The sequence below is a fragment of the Homalodisca vitripennis genome, chromosome 3 (assembly GCF_021130785.1).
Source record: "Homalodisca vitripennis isolate AUS2020 chromosome 3, UT_GWSS_2.1, whole genome shotgun sequence".
NCBI lineage: Eukaryota > Metazoa > Arthropoda > Insecta > Hemiptera > Cicadellidae > Homalodisca > Homalodisca vitripennis.
In genome coordinates this window covers 14,255,312-14,276,130 of record NC_060209.1, presented here as the reverse complement: position 1 = coordinate 14,276,130, position 20,819 = coordinate 14,255,312, and the positions used below count along the sequence as shown (strand labels likewise).

Here is a 20,819-nt window from a genome sequence, read left to right as displayed (position 1 = left end):
ATTTTTCAGTGTCAAAAATAGAAGAGTGGTTTGCAAAGAAAAATCGTTATGGGTTCCATTTTGAAATTATATAAAAATAATAACTCAAAGAGGATTCCTAGTAATAAGGAGGGAGCTTGTCACAGATAAGTAGAGTTAATTACATACTCAGGATTCCTTGTGGTCACCAAAATCCTTTAAGGATTCAGGATATAATGATTCAGCAAAGTTAGTGCCAAACATGCACTCTCTTATCTGTATTGGCAGTTTGTTCACATGTTCATTTCATTACTTGCAAAACCACTAATTTCAAAAATAGAACAAACATTTTAGTAATGTGTTCATTGTTATGTTGTAGACATCGACTACAGTTTATTTTTTAATATTTCTTTTTTAGATTCAAAAATTGAATATTTTAATGTTTACTTTGGAATTTGACAAGCGCTCAAAAATATGTTTTACCAAAATCCTTATATTATAGGCCTACAGTTTCACATCTATTTATAAATGACTTCAGCAAGTTTGAAAAAATAATACTAGCATTTAACAAATTTATTAATCTATTTATTTGACAACTAAATAACATACATTTTCATAAAATCACTATCCTCAATATATTACATACAGTATACAGAGATGATAAATAAAATTATATGAAATTAAACATACCATACAGCATTTTCTTTAATGCGTCAACCTGTAGAATAAAGTAATATTTGGCAAATAAAAGAACTTCAGTTAAACTCATTTATTATTTTTTTCCAACTACAGCTATGGTAATAGCTAGCTAATTATTACATAGATATCTTATTTTTCAGAATATTCACCTATGCATATTATGCAGCAATAGATTTAGCAGGTTTAATTATTGAACAGGTTTTATAAATACAAAAAAAGATCAATTAATATTTATTTTAAATAAACATAATAAAGGAATGGATGGATAAATTTGTAATTTTACTATGTTAATTTACAGAATTGTTTCTATTATATTCTTAAAAAATATTTAACAAATTATGTTTTACCAGCCAAACAGTATTTGAAAAATAGTATGTTGACATATACATAGCTGAGTTAAAAAAAACTTTAGCCCGTCCAAAACTGAGTAAATAATATTTTAACATGTTGACTGCGGTAGATGTGTTACTTTGTTCATACTCAACCAACCCAGCCCATCTCACTATACATACCCTGTATGTTTATAAATGATCAGTTTTAGATTCAGCATTCAACTAACAAAACGCTATGGATCAATTTTCATAATTTTAAATCATTTGCTTAAACATTTGGATTGCTAAAAACTAGTGCATCTGATAGTTGTTAAGAGTCTTCATAATTAATTTCTGTTGCGATTCTGTTTTTCCGCTATTTCTATTAAAATAAAAGTAATACACTCTATTTAAATAACTACAAACAAGATACCACAAAAGCGTTTAATAAAACATTTACATAGTATTCAAGTATATGTATGAATATTAGACAATATATTACATACTCATAATATCTGATCCAAATATTTTACTCTAAACAATATAAATATTGTACTTCATCAGTATATTCAGTATTGTTATGAACAATGAAGCTGAGGACGTCCACGTCAAACGACAGGGGTGAGGACAGGTTGACCTGTCAGAGCATTATAGATGTTCTGCGCCGCCAGAATGTACATCGCTTTCCGATTCTCAAAAGTTCTGCTCCCGATGTGAGGCGTCAGCGCTGAAGAACAAGTAAATAAGTAAACATTTACTTTCTAATCACTTAGTGAAACACAATGTTATCAGTAATGTCTAAACAAATACTGTTTTTTATTATTGATTTAATCGTACTGAAGTAAAACAATTAGTATTATCAACACTGTTTAAAGTGATAACATTTCTCAGCTGGTCTAAGCTTTAGAGAAGAACTTCCCTACTTGAAAAAGGGTTCACCAAGCAAGGCAGTAAATCTACTCAATGGTTTAGTACAGAAGTTATAATGTACTAACAATTATATGGAATGTAGTATTCACTGTATAAAAATTTAAAAATTCTAATTTTATAAATTAAGGAAAGGTGAAGTGCCAGTTATTTAATAGAACAATTTGTGTTTTTTTTTATGAGTGAATCAGTTTGAGACCAATCAAGAGGTTACATAAATTTAAGTATCAGTGTAAATTTACGTTTATTTAGTCAGCTCCCATAGTTCAAATTAACTGACATATATTTGAATGGTTCAATAAATTATTGCAATATTGGAGATTGACTCTTATTTCATTTACTCCTGTTATGAATTATGTGTTTGAGTATTTATGGAATATCATGGTCAAACGGTGAGCCTTGTGTGTTTGACCTGCAGTACTTCAAGCATAAAAAACAACCAACAATATATATTCAATGTCCAACATTATACCTGGTAAAAAAATAATTTTTGCGTAAATTTTTATTTGTGCCATTCCTATGTGAGTTTCGTGAAGTAACTAAAGGGTATAATTCCTAGGGTTTGATGTCATTGACAGTCTATTTTTATAGTAAATTAAGCCATCTTCAAAGACATTACATTTTTTATTTAAAATAATATTTAATATCTCCATGTTCTGTGCAACCTTCATATGAATTACGTGCTGAATATTTCTTTTAAATGTTACGGATGATTTTTATGTTTTTCCAGATAATTGTTTTTTTTTGTGTCTGAGTGACTATGTTTTTGAAGTTAGAAAAAAATATTGACATAAATGTTTTGATTTTGTTATAAATGTGTTTTTTTTATAAATTTAACTAGACGTAATGATTACAAACACATCACTTCCTCTATAAAAACTCAAATGTGAACTTGTAATACATTTATTGTCTTTCATTGGAAACATCATAAAGTAGAGAAAGTGATAGTTTATTTCATAAATTGATAGTATACTACAGAGATAAAAAGGAAGTGGCCAAAATTTTAGTGAAAATAGGACAAATTTTTAAAAATCAATCCACCCTTTTCTGTTATTTATTTTTAATACTGCAGGCAGAAATAGAAAACGGGAGAATTAAAAATTAAGAACTATTTTATATATATTGGAATTTTTATGGAGATTGCCTCAAAATGTGAGTTTTCCTCGACTCAAATTGAAATTCCATTTTGTAATACATCACTGAAAAGTGAATAAAACCATAATTTTAGGACACTGCATGTTCGTGTTTTCATTTATTTTCTAGTTTTTAAAAGTGCCAAACTTTAATTGAACAATAAAAATGTGCTATTTTTAAGTCTATTTTTATGTACTATTTAAAAATGTGCGTTAAGATAAATTGGAGTGGAAATTTGCTGAGTGCTTTTAAGCGTTTTTAAGATAAGAAAAATAATGGTTTAAGAAGTATTTAATTTCCAACAAAAACGCTAGAAAGTATCATAAATACAACATTGAATTTGTGTATCTCTGTTGTGGGGTTAATATTCCCAAAGGTGATATGTTAAGAATCTTTATAAAAAGTAACAGTGATATAATTTTTATTAGAAACCACCTTTAATTCATCTGCTTCCAAATTCTGTGTTATACAAATATTAGGTTACCCATTACCTTGGACTATTTCCATTTTAAAAGCTTCAATTTAACTTTTCTAACTAATAATAATTTAAGCTCACCTTTATTAACAAAACTTTTTCATAGAGTGGTAGTATTTATTTAGGTAATACATAATCGTAATTTAATATTTAGTCACTGAATGGCTAGAATATACAATGAAATACATGAAAATTAATAACGGAATGAATCAAGATTCAATGTCTATACCACTTAGTACAATTTGCTTTGAGCGCAAATAATTCTATTAAGGAACTCTACAAAAGACTAGATAATCTTACTTACTACTTAATCTTAATGTAACGTACTAAAACTTACCACAAGTTGGTAGTTTGGTAAGGATGTGATCTTGAGGTAAGGGTTCCGGGTACATTACATCAAGACCTGCACCATAGATGATGTTCTTCTGCAGTGCCTCTATCAAGTCATCTTGGTTTACCACTTCTGCAATTTACCATAATTTATAGCATACCGAAAAAATGTTAGTTAAAAAATCTAAATACTTTCTTGAAATTGTTTAAAAAATACATGGAAAGACATTTTGTCCCAAGAAGTACCCATACCAACTTGGTAGTGGTAGTGGTAGTAAGTAGTTCTACTAACACTAACCTCCCCGTGATGTGTTGATGAGGATGCTGGTGTTCTTCATGGTGCTCAGAGTCTCCTTATTTACAAGGAATCTGGTTTCATTGTTCAGAGGCACACACAAATACAGGAAGTCGCTCTCCTTGAAAATCACTTCCTTTGACACAAACTCTGCATTTACGGATCTTGCTGTTGAAAAATAAAATAAAAAATATTAACTTAAAGACATCTTTAAAATCAAATTCAAATCAAATAATGTTTATTGCCGTATGACTTCTACAAATATTGACAATGTCAATTTGCCACCAGATGGCCAAGTCAAAAGTACATGAAACAATGTACTATTCTAAAAACTAAATAAAACAAAAATTGTACAGAGGTCCAACAGTAGCATTTACAACAACATTATATAAACTTACTGATTTGAGCACAGTTTTTCTAGTTCTTTTTTGTTTTTTTTTTACGTAGGCTGCATTAAAACTAGTCAGAACAAGACATTAACAACTGTAAAGCAACAAGATTGTAAAAAAATGAATAAAATGTTAGAAAAGTCCCAAACTTAATATGTATAAAATGTCATGAACTGTTTAATGCTTTACTAGGTTTCGAGATAATACATTTGTTTGAAATCCAATCCATTAAAAATGTTAAGAAATATATGTTATACGTCATTTAAAAGAGAAAAACATTTAGGACTATTGGCGTTGTAACATTTAACTGCTTAAAAAATAACAGAAAAATTAATAGTTATTTTACTTACATCTTTATAATGTGATACATTAAGAAAACAGTAGTTTGAACATCTCACTGTCTACCAATTAAAGCCAGATGCTTTTATTACTACCAATAATTCCTAATTTTCTATTTACCTTTCTCCTCCAGTTCTGTGAGATCATTGTACAACAACCGTCCGATTTCAAATCCGACAATTCTCTTCGCTATTGCAAATCCATTCTGACCCAAACCAATGATTCCGACAGTTTTATTAGAGAGACCGTGTCCAGTCATCCACGTGGCATGATTCATCAGCCAAGTTCCTGAGGTGATAGCCTTGTATCCCTCTAGAGTCCTGCGAGAAACTTCCAAAGTGAGAGCAATGGCAATCTCAGCCACAGCAGGGCCGAGGACGTTGGCAGCATTGGTGCATATGATCCCTTTCTCTTTTAAATAATTGACATCGATGTGGTCGTATCCGGCTCCGGAGTGTGCTACGATCTTAAGGGAGTCACCTACAATTTAAATACTTTCATTTTTTATTTCATTTTATTTATTTATTTATTTATTCTTTGAAATAACAACAATTACAATAATTAATTTTATTCATAAATGCAAAAACCCTAAATGGGTTTGTCTCCATTTTCACTAAATATACTAATTACTAATTCTATGCTTTTAAATAAAATTAATTTGTGGTCAAGTCCATGCAGTTTTATTACAAGAGTAAACACCTCACCAATAATGCAGTTACAATATAAAAAATAACAAATACAAATTTTAAATTAACATGCCAAAAATTCTCAAGAAAAACAATTGTAATAGTTAACATTTCTAAAAAAAGTAATTCTAACAACAATAAATAAATAAATACTCAAGAATAACAATAACAACAACAACAACAACCAGAAGAAACAAATATGAAATATGTCGTATAATATCATATCTCAACAGTTTAGTTCTAAAAATTAAAAATAAGATCAAAGTACTTAGACTGAATAATAAAAGACATTTTAAAGATTTAATTTCAAAAATAAACTAACTAATACTATGAACGTCAAACAAAACCGTCAGTGTAATCTTCAAATACTGTTAATCAAACATCAAATGTTTTGCCTACCAAACATAAATCTTCTCTAATAATATAATTATGCAAATTGTTTTTAACTCCAGTACATTGATTATTAAATAACAGAAAAGGTCAACGCCATTGTAATCACCTGCTGCATTTATCATCTCCCGATCCACCTTGATGTGACCGTACCATAGAGCTGCAGAACATCCTTGGATCAGCTGCAAGAGCTCTTCTCTTGTGGGGTTTGGAGTTCCTTTTACTACCACTGTATCAAATCTGCACAGAGTTTAAATTTTCAATCAGGAAACCGTGGAGAATGGAGTGCGGAGAATAAAACACAATAAGGAAATAAGAGATCTATACAGGATGAGGCAGACCACCCGTCTGCGATGTATAGCAGCTGAACCGAGAAACCTATCTTTTTTTTATCGTAAATATCCATATTTTGATCTCAAAGTATTCTGGAAAATAGTACTTAACGCCCAAAAATACCCCAAAATGGAACTTTTGGGGGTAGGGATCATTTTCGTAAAATTTTTAAACGTAAAGGTAAGGTCGAGCAGTACCTCATTTTAAAGGTTCAACAATCATTTCGAAAAAAATGTTATTATATTTCACTTCTTGCAAACACAGTGGTCCAAAATGTCACAATTGTACGGTTTCAAATTTTCTTTTTACTCATACCCCTTTAAAAAATGTTATCCAAGGTTACCAAAGAACTACTATTCCTAAAAATATGTTACAGTTGTCACTTTTGTCACTGTTTGTTTAAACTAAGAAGGTAGGTTTCTCCGTTCAGCTGCGATGCATCACGGATAGGAGGTCTGTCTTAACCTGTATAGAGACAGTGATATAGTACCACATGCAAAAACATGGATAATGAGATGGATCAACACATATGAGAAGGGAGACTCATAAATGAAATAGCACTGTAAAGCATGGAGGAGACCTTTAGAAAGATCCAAACGAAGATTGTTGGACAAGGACAAGTCAGATATCCAGAGGAAGGGTCAAGTGCCGAGGAGGAGGCATAAGACAGTGGAAGACAAGGACGTAGGCAGCGAGGGGGTCCAAGGGGTCCGGACACCCCCAAAATTTTCAATATTTTCAATTAATTTTTTAGTAAACGATTATTATTCAGTATTACTGACATGTACCGCTGAAAGATCGTTCTCAGTAAAGAAATGGGTCAAGAACTGTTTAAGAAACAAAATGGGACCTTACTCTCTGTCCACTACGGAAAAATATCAGTTGTTTGGACCTCTCCTCAAATTATTCCTGTCTACGTTCTTGGTGGAAGATTGAGGGTGATTGCTGGTGCAGCCAAATCTCAGTTGGAATATAAATGACCTTGAATGTATATAAATATTTATACAATAATTGTATAAATATTTATATTATACACACAATACACACATATTAACACAATTATTGTGTTAATAAGCAAAGTCTTGTAATTAGTTCACTATATTGCATTAATGTAAACCTCATCACTAAAATAAATCAAATAATTTGTAATTCATATGTATTTAAAAAATATAAAAGAGCAGGCAAATGGTTACATGCAGTACTAAACTAAACTTACTTATCTTTGAGTATATCAATGGCAACTTGGGGAATAGCATTGTGACTGATGAGAACCCTCGGTTTAGGTGATCTAAAACAAAAAATCATTCAAACATGTCTGTTTTGAAATCATTTGTCAACAGATTACAAATATTTTTCAAGTCAGTTGTACTTACAGGCATATATGACATTAAAAGTACATTGCTAAAAGAGCTAAAGGGTACAATTTTGAAGTGACAACATTAATGTAGACAAATGAATAATTAAAAAAAAATAATAAAATTCCCGTTAGTTTTTGAACGTATCATGCAATAAAAAATCTTGCAAAACTCTCAAATGAAAATGGTTTAAAGTTTAATATATTAATTTAATGAGTCGAAATTCAAGACTTTTTACCACTATATTTAGCTTTAAAACTTTATAATAATATTCCCCTCATACAAGAAAATTCCATTTTCTAACTTTACCGAAAATACTAAAAGAATTACTTTGTCAAAAAACATACTATAGTATACATGAATTCCATGAAGACAGTATTTGATGAAAATTTAAAATACTTTAAATTGAATATTATTCAATCATTAGGGTCTTAGTAAATGGTTATGAATATATATATATATATATATATATATATATATATATATATATATATATATATATATAATTTTAATTACTTTTAAACATTGAATATGTACCAGTTTGTACTTAAATTGTAATAACTATCAATGGTATTGTACAATAAACATTTATCTATTCACTATTGTCTAATTTAAATTACAACTCAAAAATTGTCAAGACAACATTGCTGTGAATTTGTTTACTTGAGAGTAGTAAACATGCATTTATTTTTTTCTTTATCACCATTTATAATATATAAAGTATTAATATTTTTATCTTTTTACAAGCTCTTTTATCTTCCTTGACAATTTGTTCTGTTCTTGTCAGTTTTTATGACAGTTTGCTTAAAACTTTTAAAAGGCTGGGCCATGTTGATTTTATTAAAGATAGATTTTCTGTTTCAGCAGAAAATAATATCCAGACAATGAGCAGGCAATTCAGTTGCTAAATGCTACGAGGGCTGCTATTTATATTTCTGGCCTTGGCAACACTGATTGCTGCTAGGCACCAGCTGATGTTTCCAATGCAACCTTCACATTGTTAAACATAACCTCAACGAAAACATTTTGTCATTTTATTGTTGTTAGTGTTAGTGATAGGACGTTGAAAAAGTGATCTTAGGAGAAAATGGAATTAACTCGTGAACATTTTCGTGCAATAATTTTTCATAACTTTCGACGTGGCCTGACACGACAACAGTGCTTAGATGAACTTAATTCCTTATATGGTAATGAAGCACCTTCTTACAGCACCATTAAAAACTGGTATAACGAATTCAATCGTGGCCGACAATCACTCAAGGACGAATCCCGTGAAGGTCGTCCAACAACGGTTGTTGTGCCAGAAAACGTCGATGCTGTGCATGACCTGATAAAACGTGATCGTCATGTAACATATCGCGAGATTGAGGCTTCTTTAGGCATTAGTATGACAAGCAACAGTAAGATCTTGCATGAACATTTGCATGTGAAAAAGGTTTGTTCACGTTGGATACCGCATAACCTGACAAACGCGCAAAAGGATGCTCGTGTTGATTGGTGCAAGAAAATGTTGCAGAGATTCGCTCAAGGTGCATCAAAAGCAGTTTATAATATCTGCACAGGTGACGAATCATGGATATACTCATATGATCCTGAAACAAAACAGCAATCTACCGTATGGGTCTTTCAAGAAGAGCCAAATCCAACCAAAGTTGTTCGTGGAAGAAGCACATCAAAGCAAATGGTTGCCTGTTTCTTCAGCATAACCGGTCATGTGGCGACTGTGGCATTAGAGCAACGTAAGACGGTTAATTCGGAATGGTACACCACTATTTGTTTGTCAGAAGTCTTTGAGAAACTTCAGGAAAAGTCAAAGAAAAGACGCATCATTCTGCATCACGACAATGCGAGCTGCCACCGATCGGCTGAAACAATGGAGTTTTTGACAAGGCAAAACATTGAATTGATGGGTCATCCGCCGTACAGCCCTGATTTGGCACCTAATGACTTCTTTTTGTTTCCGAACATCAAGAAAAAACTACGTGGACAACAGTTCTCTACACCTGAAGAAGCAGTTTCTGTATTCAAAACCCATGTTTTAGAAGTGCCTAAATCGGAGTGGAAAAAGTGCTTTGAAAATTGATTCCAACGCATGGTAAAGTGTATTGATCTTCATGGAGAATATTTTGAAAAACAATAAAATAGATTTTGTCTTTAAATGCTTGTGTTTTCATTCTTAGGCCACAAATATAAATAGCAGCCCTCGTACAATGCTGGTTATTACTCAGGGATCAAACAACATTAATAAACTAAATTCATGCATTTTAAGTCAGAGATGGCACTCTTAAGAATCTTTACTACTGGTAATTGTTTGTTGTATCAAAATAAACTTGATACCAAAGTGTTCCTTTGATACTGACCCATATTTCTCTATTCTATACATTCTTGTACATTTTTTATAGAATTTCCCGTTTTGAGTTATTACAGTTTGAAACTTTGGACGGCTACTATATTGAAACCTTGATACATTTTTCTGAAACTTTTTTTCAAATTCTCTTGATCAGGTCAAAATTTTGTGAAGTTTGAAATTTATACATTAATTAAATTTAAAGATGTCCTTTATTCTAAAACACACAAACAGACAGACAGACTGCACACTAACCAAGATAGGACTATACTTCATACCATGGGCGTCATTTCAGCTTTTTAACTGGGGTGGCAAGATCTACTGGGGGGTAATGGAATACCCCCCAGGTGGAGGGGGGGGTCCGGGGCCCTCCCCCGGAAAATTGTAAGAAACTGGCTTTAAATTTGTTAGTATTTTAAGCTTTTTTCAAGCTATTTTTACAAAAATTTTACTGCTAACAACTTAGCCTAAAACAATAATTTTTAATGAATTGAGTTATTAACTAAACCACAAGGTCCACAAGTGAGGTAATTATTGTTCACACACAACTCAAAAGTGTGCCCAATTTTAATTTATGTGTGCCCAGCCCGTTTGTTTTTTATAAAAAGGAAAAATCAAGTAAACATGATCAAACAAATTTCACTTTATTCTATGTAACCAGACTGCATCCACAAGTTAGTTTTAAACAAAATGAAGCCTTCTCTTCTGGCTTGAATTGAAGTCATCAATTACTTTTGAAATGTCTATTTCTACACTCCTTTCAATAGCCAAAAGGGCTAACGAAGACAACCTCTCCTGGCCAATAGAGTTTCTAGTATATGTCTTTAACCGCCGTAAGCATGAAAAGGATCTCTCACACGATGCCGAGTTCATTGGAATTGTATAGTACAAACGAAAAAAGTTCAAAAAGCATAGGGAACACACTTTTCAAAGATGTTTGTACAAAAACGTCAGCTCTTTCTTGGATACTTTTGCTTCTTGATTCCTCCGTTCTGTTAAAACAGTTTAGTTCAGACAGAAGAATGTCATAGTCTAAACTATAGTATTTACACACATACTGTACACTGGCTGTGTCTATATCACTTCCACCTAGAACTTTGCTTAAGTGGTTAAGTACATCTAGGTTGTTTTCTTGAAGCCTGGCCTCAATCTCCTCGCTTAGGATATCAATAACTGGCCAGAGGATTGAAACTTTGTAGTACTGTTGTACAGATTCAAATGGAGCTTTACTCCCACCCCCGATTTTTTGAGGGAATTTTGCCCTTGTCTTGGCAACTCGGCAGCTCTAAAACCCGCACGTGTCAGCAATTTCTGTGCAGTGATTGAACAACTTGGTGAAAAACTCATCTGTTTCTGAAGGATTGCAAAACTTCAAGTGTGCTGTTTTTACAGATTTCACAACTTCATAGGTCACACTGCTTGACTGAAGGGTCTTTGACAGTATGTCACATTGTGTTAGAACTCTCCTGAGTAATAGAAGGTCAAATACAAAGTTGAAGTCCTCCATATTTTTCAACAAAGCATTGGCTTGTCCACCACTGTCAGGGTCTGTTTCAGAAATCTCTCGTAGTGTCGTAAGAGTGGCATCAAAATTATCTAACAAAGAACGCACTGCTTCGACACGGCAAGCCCATCTGGTATCACTCAAAGACTTCAATGTTGCTGTTCCACCACTAAAGCTTTTTGCACTTTTTTGAATGTTTTCAAAAACAGCATGTCTTTTTAGTTGATTTCTCAATGAAGTTGTAAAGACTTTGAAGCACAAAGAAGGTGTTTCTTATTGAATTCACGCTTGTGCAACAGCTTACAATGCACAAGTTCAATATATGTGCATTGCAGTGAATGTACATTGCCATGGGGGCTTCTTGTATAATTCTAGCTGCCACTCCTTTGTAGGGACCCCTCATGTTCGAAGCCCCATCATAGCACTGAGCACGCAGATGTTTAATATTCAAGTCCAGTGAAATCAAAACGTCCTTAAGTACATTTGCCAGTGTATCGCCATCAGTTCTTCTAGCACGGTAAAACCCCACAAACGACTCATGAACTTCTAGTTTATCATTAACATGTCTCAAGACAATAGCTACTTGCTCGTGCTTTGCTATGTCTTGGGTCTCATCAGCTATAATGGCAAAAACATTTGCATCTTTAACTTCTTTGGCAATGTGCAACTTAATTTGTTCCCCAATTATGGACAGAAGCTCATTCTGGAAAGTCGCTGAAGTATATTGAAAAATATTTTGCGATGCTCTACAAAGAATTTGTTTACTAAACTATTATCTTTGGAACGAAGCCTCATCAGCTCCAAAAAGTTTCCTCTGTTTTTTGAATCTGTTAGATTCGTCATGACCTCTTAGAGCAATAGATTGTCTCCCACAAAATATCAGGGATTCACACAAAGCCTCTAAGTACAATCTGTTTTTCCTTGTACTTCTTCTGAATACTTTTGATTTACTTTTTCAATAACAGTGCCACTTTTGTCGGCTTCTCTTAAAGAACTGAGTTTAGTGTTACTACTTTCGATGCGAGTTTACTCTTTTCATGATTCCTCAAATACTTTTACAGCTTTCTTTCCATTTGGAAAACCCACTGAGTTGTAAATACATTTTCTGCATTTTTTTCTTCTGGGCTGTAAAACGAACGGCAGGCAAAACAGAACGCTTTGTCAGTTAGAGGACTGTATTCCAGCCAAGGATACAGTTTTTATACCACTCTGGCCTAAATTTCCTACCATCCGTTTTAAGGGAAATTTAATTCTCGTGGTTGGAATGAGCCTTCCCTAAAAAACGCCTTAGCCAAACCTGGGCCATGAGCAGGATCACGTTTATTAATTACAGTGATTGTCAATTGGTCAGATGAACTAGAGGAACAGCTAGGACTCTGCACTTCATCTGTAGGAGTAGTTGTGGTATCTTCATTTGTAGTTGTGGTTGTTAACTGAGCCGATGACGAATCTAAAACGTCTACTACAGCCGGTTCTGGTTCATGTTCCAAAACAACTCCTTCTGGTAGTTCATCTTCTAACCGTTTCTTTTTGTTTGCTGGCCCTGAGCTAAAGTAGGACAGCAACGAACTCTGCCCTTTTTTGTTCTTCTGAGCCTGAAAAAAACCCCATTAAGAATAGCAAAAGAACATTTAAAATAATGGCAAAAATGCTACTAGAACACAGAGTCCTAAACCTAAAATTAATACAAGTCTAATATAACATGCATAGGCTTTGCACAATTTTTTTGATTTTGGGTCGCTATTGTGTGGTGACACTATTTCTCATCTCTTTGTTTTGACATCGTACCATTTGATAGGGATTGAAAGGGCAACAACAAAAAGATGCCCTGACATTTGACTTCAAGTTTATGGTTTTCATACAATTTAGGTTAAGAAATTTTAAATGGCAATCATTTTTGAAACTAATGATTGAATTAAATTGGTAATTCTTCTGAATATGGATGTTGTATTAGATAAAAACCATGCCAAGTTTGAGTTAAATCGGTCAAAACATTCTCGAGATATAAATAAAAATTTAATAAAACAAAATGGTAGATATCTCAAAAAACGGTGTTTTTAAGAAAACCATTATTCTTCATTTTTACTTTATTTTGATTTATCTACCAAAGTTTTTGTTTTGTAATTTTGGGAAATTTTGTGTAAAATTTTGTATCGGAATAAACACAGCCTAACAGCCAATGAGTTAAAACAGTCATACTTTTTATTTGCATACTGTAAACTGTACTTAAGAAGCTGTAGGCGTACAACGAAAACCCAAGTCTGCCTACATTACCAGGTTTCGAAATAGTTTAAAAATTTGCTATTAATCTGGTATTTTTATTACACATAATCTTTTTTTTGCCTAAAGATAAAGTTCATTAGTGCCTTACACTACGAGTTGATTGTAAAAACATGTATTTTAAATAATTGCAAGACCATAAAAGATCTGGATGTTTACTAATTTTGTATGACCTTTTTTAGTCATTGGCTCTTCGACACAAACGTCTGCAGCCTGACAGCCACGGCATTGCAAAAACAGCTGTCAAACACAGGAAGGCGGGAGTTATTAAAAATGACAGTAACATAACCTAATTAGAGGTATAAGCTGAAATTACTTAATTTCAGGTGATTGGATGGTATCGTTGTTATTTTTACATATATAGGTTAAAGTAGTGTTGCGTTAAATGTGAGGTTATATGACATCGGTAAAAGCATTTAGGTGGCCAAACAAACAAAAATAAACCTCTAGTATTCCATACCGTACTATAAAACAAGCTACTTCCCTTATATATGCAAAAACTTCTCCTATACCAACCAATTACACCTATAAAATGTTTAAACAACTAAAACCATAACCGTAACAATGCAGAATACCGTTGGCAGAATAATAAACTCCAATAGCCTGGATAGCTTGAAGATACTACTAGCGGATGAAGACTGGCTGGACGTTCTGAGGAGGGACAATGTAAGGCTGCCTTTGAACGAATTTCTGTCTATCATAACATTGGCTCTCGACGCGACCTGTCCCTATGAAAGTTTCAAGAGCAACGAGGAAAAAACCCAATCAAGCACGTATTCCGATGAAGAAGCTGCTCGAATGAGAGACACGTTCCTTCGGGCTCAGGAAAACTTTATCCACACTGGGAGCGAAGACGACAAGAAGACTGCTAGCCAACTCAAGAAGACCTACGACTTGAAATTAAGAAAACTAAGGCAGGAGGCAACAGCCAACTTTATAACCCAGTCCAATTGCAAATCCAAAGCAATATGGAGGGTTATAAACAGTGAGAGGAAGTATAAAAACCATAGTACCAATGATATAGAGTATGTGATGCTAGATGACGGCCAAAGGGTGGGACGATCCATTGGAGGTCGCAAATACCTTTAATGCATTCTTCACGTCCATTGCTGAAGTAACTTTAAAAAATAACCAGAAAAATCAGAAAAACATATTCTAGCCCCTAAGTTAAACATTGCCATATCCTCTTACGGCATTGACACCCACGACAGAGAAAGAACTTGCCGAGATTAATCACTACAATGAGGAGCAAGCCCTCATCAGGACTAGATGGATTCTCTTCCAATATTGTAAAGCATTGTCTGCAAGAGCTACTGGCCCCCTTTCTTCACATCGTCAATCTCAGTCTTTCCTGTGGCTCCTTTCCCAGTGGACTGAAGATTACTAAGGTCATACCACTGCACAAAAATGGAAACAAACATGAGCTTGGAAACTTTAGACCGATTTCCCTGGTCTCCACGTTTTTCAAAGATAATAGAAAAAGTGGTCCTAGTCCGAGTTGAGGATCATCTGAACAAGAACGACATTCACCTTGAAAATCAACATGGCTTCCTCAAGAAAAAATCAACGTCGACAGCTTTGGTGGACTTAGTGGAGGATTTCCATGAACACCTGGAGGATAGTGAAAACATCATTGGTCTTTATCTCGACCTTAGCAAGGCCTTTGATTGCCTCGGTCATGACGTAATCCTCAGCAAGCTTGAAGCAATTGGATTCCATAGTCGGGCTTTGGCTTGGTTTGAGAGCTACCTTGAAAGGTCGTAAACAACTTGTTGAACTGAAGAGAAAGTCAAACGGAGGTTGTGCAAATATCAGGTCGTTCCATGCTACCCGTCTGCCGAGGTGTCCCCCAGGGCTCGGTGTTGGGTCCCGTATTATTTATACTTTTTACACTGGATCTTCCCATATACACTCAGAATTTCAGCAAGGCAATTATGTATGCGGATGACACTGTCTTGGTAACATCCTGCAAAACTGTTGAAGACCTTGAAATAAAATCATTTATTTCCCTCAACCTAGCCATCGAGTACTGTTCGGGTAACGACTTGGTTTTCAACGAAAGCAAAACTAAACAGCTGATAATGGGTAAAGATAAGGACGACATATCAGGCCTCCCCAAACATCCTCTCCGTTGATAATTTAAAGCATCTTGGAATCATATTAGATGCCAACCTTAAGTGGGACGAACACATTTGACTCCCTGTGCAAGAGATTGAGGCAGTGGTATTTACGCTTTAAGGCGCATTAAGGCCACCGGCACAACTGAAGCGGTTAAAATGACCTATTCCGCTCTCATAGACAGCCACATACGCTATGGTATAGTGCTTTGGGGGGGGGCAACCGCTCAAAAAAATCTGAATCGTGTCCTAGTCTTGCAGAAAAAGGCTGTAAGGATGATGGCTGGTTTGGAGTGGTGGGTCAGCTGCAGACCTGCTTTTCTTGAGTGGAGAATTTTAAACAGTGGTTAATATTTACATCCCTGGAAGTCATAATAATGGCCTGTAAAATGAGTCCACCACGGAATAGAGATGTACACCAACACTTCACACGCCATGCCAGTGATTTCAACCTGCCATCTCATCATAGCAGAAGATACGAGGGAAAGCCTTCCTACATAGGAGCCAAGCTATACAACTGTTTACCTGAAGAGATCAAGAGGTCCAGTCCAGAGAAGCTGAAGAGAGTACTCCATCGTTGGCTTCAGCTGCACCCGTTCTACTCTGTGGAAGGAATTTCTGAACTGGCGTACTTAGTGAAAAAAAATGTAATTTGATATGGGGAAATTATATTGTAATTATTGACACTATTTCAATCTTTAAGATTGTAAATAAAGTAATTCTCTCTCTCTCTCTCTCTCAGAACTAACTGGCAGAACTAATAAAGTTAGAAGTTGAGGTTATGTTTTTTGGGGGCCATTTATTGAAATCTAGTCAGTAAAAAGATTTTCTATTTTTCAGCATTAGGCCTAGTTTGGATGTAAACAAAGATGGGGAAACTCCAGAAACTGACCAACACCTAAGTTTAACCTACGAAATAAGAAATAACTGAACTAACTTACCATCTCTTAGTCCATGCAATCATACGACGGTTCACTTGAAATGTAATTCACATCGTACTGCAACTGCACTAATCGAATACATCTACTGAGGAGTTAAGGTTAAAGTAGGCAGGCGACACACGACAGACGTTGTCTGCTTCTAGCTGTAAAGACAATATACTACAACAGGTGCCCTGTTGCCAAATCTCCCTCGCCAACTGTGTATTACAGAGTTGCCGTTTCCAGACGGCAGACGAGAAAGCAGCCTACATTGCTCATTCTCGCTCTTCACGCATTTAATGTTCCTTATTTCATTTCGTAAATTCTACTACACCCAATATTTCATTTTAAGTTTATGATTTAACAAGTTTTTAAAAGACGTGCTATCTTTCTGTGCTAAACTAAGCAAAATTAATGGAGATTTGATAAAGTTAAAAGGTTCCCTATTTGGTAGACTTGTATTTTTCCAGTTTTAAGTAAGTTATATGTAAATTAATTTAGACATTTACTTCAAAATTCTGGGGTGGCAAAATACCGGGCTCCACAATTCTGGGGTGGCAACTGCCACCCCTTGCCACCCCCAAATTACGCCTATGCTTCATACAAAATTTTTGTCTTATTTTGACCTAACAAAACAAATGGTGAAGTTGATAGAATAATTAATGGACATAGTTAAAATGATCATACAAGTATAACTTTAAAAAGTTTTCAAACTTAAATACATATTACCATTGTGTACTTATACAAGTTCATGTTTGTTAAATCAGCTTGTAACCATAATTTGAATATCTCTGGCACATAGAGTAAAGAATAACACCCATTCTATAAAAGGAGGAAAATTTAATAATTTATGGTGTTATCACATTGGAGTTATATTTTACTATGTTGTAAAATACAAACAGCTGTTGTAGTCTGAATTTACTCTAGGAACTTCCTTAACCAAGTTCATGACTAATGTTTACTAAACATGTCATAACAAATCAATAATGTAGCCTAAAAAACTCCACTTACAAATTAGACATTCTGCGAAAAAACACACCTTCAAGTGAGTGCACAAAAAATGATAACCTTCTCATTTATATGCTCTTGGACACAAACTAACGCCCATTAATTGTACAGGAATAGTTCAAAACAAGGTTTAAATACCAACTGAGTCAAGTTACTAACTGCACTAGTGCACAGAAACAAGAGCTACCTTTTTTTATCTAATTAGCAAGACAGAATGATTGAGTACTCACTGTATTCTGATTGTTAAACACCTGACAATCAACTAAAGCTAGTCTTCTTTTTGTCACAGTTTATCTCTTGGTTATCTTATCTCTCTGAGTAGTTGAGTTGTACACTGAATGACCTTACACATTCAAAATCAATAGATTAAAATTAACCTATTATATTTTAGCACATTATCACAATAAAGTTTTATAGGTTTATTATCTTAGTGGCTGAGCATTAGCGAAGCCTATCACTTGAGGGGCTGGAAAAATTGTATTTCTATATGCCGGCTGTCTGTTTCCCAACACAATTTTTTTACAACTTTATTATTTACAATGGATAAAGTTAACACATTGTCATTATTTATAATATGAATATGTGCATTAGAAACAATTTTAACAAAGATTTGAAAGTATTTAAAAAATTAATAAAATAAAGTTTAATAGTTTTACTCTTTAGCATAACTAATTAAACAACTTGATCTAGATTAGACTAGAGTGTATAGTAGGTTTGATAACAGAGTGGGCTGAATTTAAATGTGACTTGATTAGACTGACTTGATTGAAATAAATCTATTATTTCAGTTGTATAGTACAAAAACTATTCTATTAGATCTAAGCCTATAGCATTTTAGATTTCCCAAAATTGTTCTATATCAAATGTAACGAGGCCAATAATATTTAAGTCAAATAAATATTTTGTAGCCATTTAGAACTGTATTGGCCTAGAGTCTGCCTATAAAAGTGAAAATACTTATTATTTTTATAGATACAATTGAAGACAAACGTACTTATTATATAGTCTACCTATTGTAAATGTTGAATTGACAAACAATTCATTAGTTTGTCCATTTATATTATTAAAAATAATATACAATTCTATTAAATATATTACATAGACTATTCCATGCTTTGCACATTCGTCAACAAACTAAATTTTGTTCATCAAAACGATTTTAAACTTATATCACTGAATATATAAAAATCTACTCTGCTGCATTATGTCCAGTAACATTTCACACAATGGCTCAGCATTACTTACATTTCATTAGTTTCTATTTCAATTACCTGAAAAAAATAAAAAATATCAGTTAGTGATTTAATTATGCCATAGCAAGAAGAGGTTTTGTTCCAAAATCTGAAATTGTATGGTTATATTCACTTACAATGATCAATACTGGTTACTTTTATAACTCAGTAGGTTTTTTTCTCAAAACCTTATGATATATCAATAACAATGTAAATGTAAACATTTTTTTTTAATAATCTGAGTTTTATTAAACTGTTTTTATCTTGATGCATTTTGACTGAGATATAACCATTCCTTTTTCAAACTTTAAACCACTGCCATCGTGAGACATAAAAGATATGAAAGATAAGAAAAGAGTAAGTATAAAAATTTCCTTTTTTACTTGGTTTATCTTATAACATTTAAAAACTTTTAAACATATTAATGGATTTTAAATTTATAAAAGCATAATTGTAATAATATAGTTGCTTTAATTGTCTTAATTTATTAAACATAATTTTTTTAATATGTTTTGAAATTCTCAAGGTAAAAGTTTTGCACAAATGCGAATAGCCACCATCTTTGAAATATGTACTACTTGAGACCATGTAACAAACTCATCAAAGCTATATGCACATAAGTAAGGGAAGGTGTAACACAGATCACGTTTTAGAAATCCATTTTTTTACAATGGGGTTTAAACCCTAACACTAGAATTATTAAATTGTTGCTTAGTACATTTACTTAGGTCTCAATTGATATTTTTTAAATTTACAGATACTATTTTAAAGTTACATTTTCTCAACTACAACATGGTGACCCAAGGTGCATCAGTAATTTTATATTTTTTTTGATATTACTGTATTTTTAAACATGAAAGCTGTACAACATAATCGAGTTAAATTGCTCTTGACAGGAGTCTTTAGTGCTCTTGCTCTTAACACCTTTGTCCTTTTAGTGGACCAATCCCAGTACATTGAGCTTTGCTGTTTTTCTTTCTTTGACTATGCCAATAAAGTCTGGTCAGAATTTTATTTTGAATTTCAAAAACATCTTTGACACAGAGATTGCAGTTTTAATTTTATTCCTGAATTTTTGAATAACAACAAAATTCTTCAAATCTCTCAGTTGACGATTTTGTAAACAAATAAAAGAATTTGATTTTAAAGGCACTTTTCATTCTTAAAGAAACAAAAGAGTGATAAGTAAGTGGATTTTGGGGCAATTGGCAGTCACAGTGAATGCAACAGAGTTAAGTATCAAGGTAAGCGTTATAGTAATTCTTTTACTGACTAAAAATGTACCTCTAGTTTTCTTTCTATTATATGTATACTAAAGTTAACTCCACAATATACACAGGCAACATAGTAAAGTAAACATCCAAAAAACTACAGTTATCTCACTCTAAGAATAACAAAAAATAAAATCAAGATTTTTACACGAAAATACTCAAATTATTTTTCAAATTAATGAGAACTTACAAGGAATAGAACCAGTCCAAACAAAGTTAAGAACATAGAAGCTGCTACTGACTTCATATCATCAGAGAAATTCAACATTTGCCCTTCTCTAATCTAAATTGACGTCATATCTTCTAGGCAAGAAATCGTCAAACTTGATTAGTCAAAAACATAAACTCAATTAATAATGATAATATTTTTTAAATCCAGTTTAATTTAATTACAAATTTAAATACTTTACAAAAATGTGTGATTTTAGTTTTATAACTAAAAATGTATATTATTTATATGTATAATATTTGGATTTTAAAATACTGTGTTGTTTTATAGTTTAATACAACCTATACAAG

The 20,819-nt window shown here is 33.1% G+C and overlaps 1 protein-coding gene across 2 annotated transcripts; it reads right to left on the bottom strand.

Annotated features, from left to right (window-relative positions):
- Positions 1-521: 521 nt before the first annotated feature.
- On the bottom strand, positions 522-20,567 carry LOC124356603 (glyoxylate reductase/hydroxypyruvate reductase-like). Of its 2 annotated transcripts, XM_046807704.1 has the most exons (8): positions 20,491-20,567; positions 19,043-19,068; positions 7,483-7,554; positions 6,043-6,173; positions 4,978-5,337; positions 4,133-4,297; positions 3,842-3,967; positions 522-1,695 (listed from the first exon to the last, which is right to left on the bottom strand). In XM_046807704.1, exons 1-8 carry the CDS (start codon positions 20,545-20,547, stop codon positions 1,577-1,579), a joined length of 1,056 nt encoding a protein of 351 aa, XP_046663660.1. In that variant the 5' UTR covers positions 20,548-20,567; the 3' UTR covers positions 522-1,576. The 2 variants fall into 2 exon arrangements, with proteins under 2 accessions (XP_046663660.1, XP_046663661.1); XM_046807705.1 differs by lacking the exons at positions 19,043-19,068; positions 20,491-20,567 and adding an exon at positions 17,801-18,001.
- Between the last annotated feature and the right edge of the window lie 252 nt (positions 20,568-20,819).

Excerpts from the sequence above, each read along its gene's own strand:
- LOC124356603 (XM_046807704.1), bottom strand. The coding sequence starts at position 20,547 with ATGAAGTCAGTAGCAGCTTCTATGTTCTTAACTTTGTTTGGACTGGTT. Across the intron at positions 7,555-19,042 it reads GAAATAGAAACTAATGAAAT|ATCACCTAAACCGAGGGTTC; the intron begins GTAAGTAATGCT and ends TTTTTGTTTTAG. Across the intron at positions 3,968-4,132 it reads CATCAACACATCACGGGGAG|AAGTGGTAAACCAAGATGAC; the intron begins GTTAGTGTTAGT and ends GGTAAATTGCAG.